General features: G+C 39.1%; 1 protein-coding gene across 1 annotated transcript in view; it reads left to right on the forward strand.

The window, feature by feature from the left end:
- RP1 (RP1 axonemal microtubule associated) overlaps nt 1-7,428 on the forward strand; it is a 327,943-nt gene extending 320,515 nt beyond the window's left edge. Inside the window, exon 32 of the mRNA XM_035277479.3 lies at nt 490-7,428. Within this exon, the coding sequence (XP_035133370.3) occupies nt 490-589 (100 nt within the window). The 3' untranslated portion in view covers nt 590-7,428. The remainder of the gene's footprint in view (nt 1-489) is intronic.
- Nucleotides 7,429-7,666: the final 238 nt, after the last annotated feature.

Raw genomic sequence — 7,666 nt, forward strand, 5'->3', positions numbered from 1 at the left:
TTGAAACAATCATCTTTGGAATTTATGAAAATTAAAAATATTAATTTTACCTTCTTTTCACTTCTTTCCATATGCGGTTCATATTCTATTTCTCTTGAAGAGTGCTGTCCTAGAGACCGAGGGTTTAGCCACTGTGTATACCTGCCAGTCACATGACAGGAGAGAAATAACAGCTACCACTAAGGAAACTCCAACTGAGAAATTTTGACTACATTAGAATGTTTGTGATGTTACCAGAGGACTTTTGTAAAAGCCAGAATTTTAGAGTGAACCAGTGAACCTTGCAACTTGAGTGTAGGACAAAGGCTTACCAAAGCTGGACTGCTAAAAGGAATCTGGTGTGACTTACAATCTTAAATGCTATTAAAAAATTCCAATCTCTCTAAAGGCCTCTTTAAATTCTTTACATACCTTTTTTTTTTCCTTTCTAACTAATGAGGCTTCTTTCAGTGCTCTCTCATGTTAACTATCTTCTTCTCTCCATGGCAGATGGCTAGATGAGTACCAAGATGATGGCAAGACCCAGCGGGAGTTGCTCGCAGAAAGTAGCCACAGTGCAGGAGGACAGACTGGGTCAGGCATGTCCTGAAAGGGCCCACTTGGGCCTGTCGTTCCAATATGCTTCAAAAGGCTATTGATCTGATTGTGATTGTGCATTTGTCTTTTGCTTGAGCTGAAGCAAACACCTGAGGAGGGTCAGTTTGTGCTGGACACACTCATTGTTTCTGAGAACTTCCAAAGTTGGGAGGATGCATTGGGAGCCTTGGCCAATGGCTGACCAAGATCAGCCCTTGGTATCTGGGGTACCCATGCTGCTGCTGCTCATCTCCTCCTCTTCCTCTTCCTTCTCCTTTTATTTCCCCTCCTCCTCTTTCTTCCCCTCCTTCCCCTTCCTTCTTTCTTTTCCTTTTTCTTTCAGAAAATCTCACTACTGCTAAGTTTACTGAAATGTTTAAATAAGTAGCCTTTGTAGAAAATAACTGAAGAGGAACCTAATAACATTTGATGTATGAAAAACACTTTCATGCCACCTATGTTAATTTTAAAGTGGAAGTTTTATTCTTAGATAATGGGATGTCTCTCTCAGAATTAGTGGTGATATCAGTAAGAAAATGTAGAAAGAACTCAACCGACTGGGTAACCGTGTGTTTCCACTGCACATCCTGTGGGTCCACGTGCAGCTTGATCTTTGAGCTGGTGACTGGGACCTGCAGGAAGATAGCAGCAGAGTGCGGGGCAGACATCTCACATCCATCCGTCACTTTTCCCCACGAAGCCTCAAATACTTTTCAACTCAGTGCCACAGGCACCTTCTTCCACTCCATTAATTTGGCACATGAGCTAACACTCATTTGCCAGCCCTGGAGAGGTCAGGATATGGCTTTCAATATCAGAGTCACCGTATTTGAATCTCTCTTTTGCCCCTGTTGGGTAGATACTATCATCACCCACATTTCACAGATGAGGAAACCAACACATGGAAAAGTCAAGTGACCTGCCCAAGCTTAGAATGAGCAGGAGAGTCAGGACGTGACTCCAAAAGCCTGACTCCAGAACCCATGCATGCCCACACCGTGACCTTGGCCTTCCTGCCTTCCCTGCGTGTTTTTAGTATCCCGTGAAATCAGGCAGAGAGGCCAAGGAGGTAAATCTCACATACCACCTTCATGATTTTCGTCATCTGCAATAGCACCTGTACTAGTATATGCTTGATATTTTCTTCTCTAAACTGTGTATCAATCAGTTTATTTAGAGGTGAAGAGAGTTTGGCCTCATCCTAAACCATTTTCATAATATCCATGAAATCACTGACTTAATATGTTATTACATTCTTTTCCTAAAAGACATTAAAATAAATCTATGTCTAACAAAAAATTTAGGTTAGTCTATACACTACCTAAAATTATCTTATAAATATCCAGTAGTGGGCACATTTTACAACTAGGAAAAGCAGTGTGTGTGTGTGTGTGTGTGTGTGTGTGTGTGTGTGTGTAGTACTTAAATCTGGCTTGGCAGATCATTATTAATACATAATGTTCAATAAGTAGATGCTGTTCTTATAATGGTTTCCCTTTTACCAACTCATGACCAGGAACTAGTCCACTCCTTAGAAATGGGAGACTTTTACATCTGAGGATGAAAATACATCAAGAATACAGCTTTAGTGATTTGAAGTTAAAAACAGCTTTTTTTTTGTCTAAAGTGGCCAGTAGACCATATTGGGGGAAAGAAAAATAAGTACAATCGTTCCCCCTTATTGGTGGTTTTGCTTTCTGAGGTTTCAGTTACCAGAGGTCAACCACAATCTGAAAATATTAAATGGGAAATGTCGGAAATAAACAATTCATACATTTTCAGTTGCATACCATTCTAAGCAGTGTGGTGAAATCTCATGCCATCCTGCTCTGTCCTGTCCAGGATGTGTTCTCTTTGTCCCGAGTATCCATGCGTCTCTTAGCAGCTGTCTTGGTTATCAGATCAACTGTCCTAGTATTTCAGTGCTTGGGTTTGTCACCCTTATTTTACCTAATAGTAACCCCCAAAACAAGAGCAGTGATGCCAGCAATTCAGATATGCCAAAGATAAGCCGAAAAGTGCTTCATTTAAGTGAAAAGGTGAAAGTTCTTGTCTTAATAAGGAAAGAAAATAAGTTGTATGCTAAGACCTATAGTAAGAACAAGTATCCGTGAAGTTGTAAAGAGGGAAAAACAAATTTGTGCACAGTATGAATAGGGTACAATACCATCCATGAGTTTAGATATTCACCAGGGGTTTTGAAATGTATCCCCTAAGGATAAGGGGGACCACTCCAGGCTGCGCAGAAGCTTGGAGAATCACCTCTTGCCCTTGATGACATTTATTTAATGGTGCCCCACACCATTAAAGCAGATACTGAACAAACACACTCATTTACTAAGCAGAAGCTTGTGAGGCATCTCCTGTGTGCCAGACACAGACTGCGGCACTGGGAATAAACTGGCAAACATCCCAGTCATTTCCCCTGCCCTCTGAGGAGCCGACATTCTAGTGGGGACCTGAGTGAATCATGTGCATGCTGCAAACAGTGCAGAGGTGCCCTGCAAACTCGCAGGCGCTATGGAGGGAGAGATCTTGTTCTCGGCTTTGTATACTCAGTTCTTGGCATACTGCCTGCTTATAGTCAGTGCTCTGTGTCTATTAAATACATGAATCATTCTTGTCTTGCCACACAATACACCTTTTTAGACATAGAAATATTAAATGATTCTCAATTCAGTTTACATTTGTGCCGAGTAAGTATTCACAAATAATTACACTCAGTGCCTCTATTTTTACAAACTTTGCTGCAACAATACAGTTTCATTCCAAACACAATCCTGCCCCTTTCTCCCCACCCTGTCACAGTTCAGATTGGAGTTGTCTATTTCCCATTCTATCCAGCAGCACATATATAATTCTTCTGTTGTGGGGTTGGCGGGGGGTGATGTTAATACCAGTTGGATTCATTTTGTGTTGATTCTTGTTTATTTTATCCTTATAGTGCTTATTTCTTAGACGTTGTCCAGATTGTGGGACTGTCTCAGTCTAAACCCCTTATGTAATAGCTGTTCCCTGAAAACTGGAAAAATAACAGAGAAGCTATATTTATTTCCAGGTTTTCAGAGAAAGAAAAAGTTATTGGCTGGGTACATAACACAAAGGCAGCAAATAGATTATTAAAGATTGGGAGAAAAGAGGCATTTTGGACATGTCATTCATTTTTTCTTGTGGAGACAATGATGTAAAACCCTCATCCATAAACCTGACATGCATATCCTTTAAAAAATCCTGGTGAATGGGAGACAAGTACAAAAACAACGACCAGAAAACAGAATGTGGCCCATTTCACGGAGCACTACAGATGTCTTGCACACCCCCTGTTTCTTCATGGGTTTGCCCGTATCTGGGTTAAAGGCAAGATAGAGGGAAGAACCCTTTTATATGATGGCTGCATCCTCTGTTTTAATCAGCAAGTTACTGTAATGCTGCAATGATGATATGGATGGCCTTCAGGTGCTAATGTGTTTTCATATAAACTTGCAAGCAGATTTAAGTTATGCGTTTGTTCTAGCAAAGGATAATGTAGCTTCTTAGTTGCTGTAGGTAAAATACTATCTTGGACAACGAAGCTAATTGTTCCTTGAAAAGGAGAGAGGCTCTCCAGAAAGCCCACCACAGTTAGATTTATCCTGCAGTCATCAGGACTGATAATATTTTTGAACAATTATATTTTAAGTTACTTTTAGAAGCTGCAAAGTAGGTCCTCCTCCACATCCAGGTTAGCTAATGTTTTTTAAATGGAGGTTTCATTTCATTCATTTAGGCAGTTGAATAGTACTAGAAAAAGACCCCTGGGTTCCGAAATTAATCTTGATTCTCTACCACAAAGAGTGTGAAGTCCTAGGAATGTAACATCAACTTCTTGGGCCTCTGTTTCCATGTATCTATAAGGACGACTGGAGAGTATGAATTAAATTGATTACTAAGCTTATAAACATATCAATTTCTTGATTATAGGGTCAGCATTAATATTTGCAAGCTTATCCACATCAGTTGATTGAAACTTTGCAAACACACCATTCCCCAGGCCTTGGCCCATTTTGGTTTCTTTCCTTGGAAGGGCTTTCCCTCTTTGCCTGGAGAATTCCTATTCATTTTCTGAGACCATGCTTGATGTTCTTTGCATCAGTCAAAACTAAGGCTTCCCCATCCTCTGTTTCCATATTACCGTGTCCTTCTCCTCTTAGTATTTTACATAGTGGTCGTGTATCTCAGTTCACACTCAGAAGTGTGACAAATGTTCCTTCTTTTGTTTTCTGTATGTCAGCTTAACGTTCATCTCCAAATCTCTATCACACAGATCGGTAGAAAATTCTTTTCTTTTTGAGATGGAGTTTCGGTTTCGCTCTTGTTGCCCAGGTTGGAGTGCAGTGGTGCGATCTCAGCATAATTGTAACCTCCACCTCCCAGATTCAAGTGATTCTCCTGCCTCAGCCTCTCAAGTAGCTGCGGTTACAGGCATGCACCTCATTTTCAAGCATAATTGAGGCACATTCTCCTTTCTGAAGGGCAACAGAATCCTGGAAGCTTATGCTCTGTTGGAGAGAAAAATCTTTTCCTCCAAGACTATATCATTATCCCTGCGGCAGTCTGTTTTCCCTCTGGACCACTCACACAGTGCTAGGCTCTTGGGCAAGGCTGAGAACGCAAGCGCCTGGGGGCACTCCTTTCTAGGCTGCTCTGCAACCCTCCCCTAAGAGGAAGGGTGCATGTCCTCTGTCTCCTCCAGGTCTCTCCTTACTTGAAGACAACAGAGCTCAGGGGATTCTGCTGCTCTGGGACTCACAGACATCTTTTTTTCTGATACATAAAAATCTCCTTACCTTTCCCTGTTGCTTCTCAAAAGCCCTCTCCATTTTTCCTCCTAAGTCAGTACAACTAATGTAAGTTATTTTTTTAAGCATTTTGCCTTTTATAAAAGACTGGATTTTGTTTCCAGTATGAACATGATGATGGCAGACAAAAGAACTTTCCCCTTTTGTTCTTATTCAAATTAAAACAAAGAGAATGGAAAATGTATAGTCTCCAATTTCAGTGAAAGCAGGAAGGAGTGAACACCTGCAAACCCCCAGGTACACAGTGTGGCCTGCAAAAGCCACTGACAGAGACAAAAGCTGGAGGACCAAGCAGTGGCAAAGCTCAGAAAGTGCCCGCAGAAGTCCACTTCTCAAGGGTGTGTGGCCCACCAGGAGGTACAAAAGCTGTATTGTAATTGATAACAGCTGGAAAAGATGTGTTGATTGAGCCTGACAGGGAGGAGGGCTGAGATTAGGCAAAAGCTGGGTAGAGGAAGGTCCAGTAGAGAATGTGCCTTTGAGGTTGTTCAGTGTTAAAGAGTTCCCACAAATCATTTGCCAAGGAAAAGGAACAACAGTACACGGTAAAAACAAAGCTAAGACTTAAATTTAAAAAAAAAAAAGCATTCATGAGTAGCAGCAGAAATAACATAGCAGACACAGCCTTTGGATATTGGAAATGTCAATATGAATTATAAAAACATCTACTTCAACAGGTCTAAAAATATCAACTGCAGAAAAAACTATGAAATTAATCTAGCATATTGAAAAAAACCCCAACAAAACAGGCTATATGAAAATTAAAAGAATAGAATGCTTAAAATTTAAATCTAGATTTATGTGTTTAATGCAAATGAGGCTCAGTTAAAAAGAAAATTTGTTAACTAGAATGTGATCTAGGAATTTTCTAGAATATAGCAGAGAAAGATAAATAAATGATATGTATAATGGAGAAGTTTCCAGAAATGTTGAAATACATCATTTCACAGATTCCTCAATTTCCACAAGATCAATAAATTTCAAACTGGATTCAATCTAAAAAACCCACAGCCAGAGCCAATGCAGTCAAATTATTGAATATCAAAAACATACAGAATGTTTAACAAACCGCCTGAGAGAAAAGCTAGTTACCTTCAAAGAAGCAGAATGTACACACTCTACAAAGAAAACCAGGAAAGGGAGTAATATCTTTAAGATGCCGAAAAATGATAAAAATAACCTAAAATTGTCTAGCCAAGGAAAATATATTTCCAGAATGAGGCCAAACTGAAGATATTTTCAAACATAGACACAAAAATTCTAAGAGTTTGCCATTAGTCCCTCACTGAAGGACATTCTAAAGCATGTGCTTCAGGCAGAAAGAAAGTGACTCTGGATGAGAAGGCTGAGATGCAAGAAGGAATGATGATCATGGGGAGTGGAAAATAGGCAGACACACCTAAAATGACATGGGCTGCATTGAAATGTTGTTCATAATAACATGAGATAAGGTTAAGACCGGAAACAACAAGTAACACCTCTGTCTGCGAGTTGGGTGGTGGTTAAGTAAAACACTGTATGGTGAAGCCTCTGGATAATCTACAAGGAGGATGGACGTACTTGATTTAGTATGCTTGTTTAAATTTCTAGGGTAACCACTGAAAGAATAAGAACAAGATACAATGTTCAAACAAGTGTAGGTGTGGTGAAAAGGTTTAACCCATCACGAAGATATTATATAATTTTAAATTAATGCTACTAGTAATATAGGCTCAAATGACATAATGTAAAAGTAAGCATCAGTACAAGTAAAACTAGATACAGTCTGTTTCACATACATAATAGTATAGGGATATTTTAAATACATACTTCTCTTGGTAATTGGGAAATTAAGGGGAAAAAGGGTTAGACATATAGAAGATTTAAATGATATGATTAACAAAGGACCTAATAGAGAGCCTAACAGAGACGTGTAAAATTCTGCATCCAACAAATGCCAGTACACATTCTTTTCAGATATATAGGTAACATCTTAAAAATTGGGTGTCTGTTGGGCCATAAAACAGTAATAAAATGGAATGAAATACAGATACATCAATAACATGAATAAACTTCATAATAAATCATAATTTTATAACGTTGAATTAAATAAGCTAGTAATACAAATATAAGAGTATATTTACATTTATATAAAAGTCAAAAGCAGGTAAAATATCATAATGTTTTCATATACATATATGAAAACATTTTTAATATACATAAAATATTAAACTATTTTTAAGGCCCCAAAGTTATTACCAAAAAGGTCAGGA

This window comes from Callithrix jacchus, chromosome 16, assembly GCF_049354715.1.
Source record: "Callithrix jacchus isolate 240 chromosome 16, calJac240_pri, whole genome shotgun sequence".
Taxonomy (NCBI): domain Eukaryota; kingdom Metazoa; phylum Chordata; class Mammalia; order Primates; family Cebidae; genus Callithrix; species Callithrix jacchus.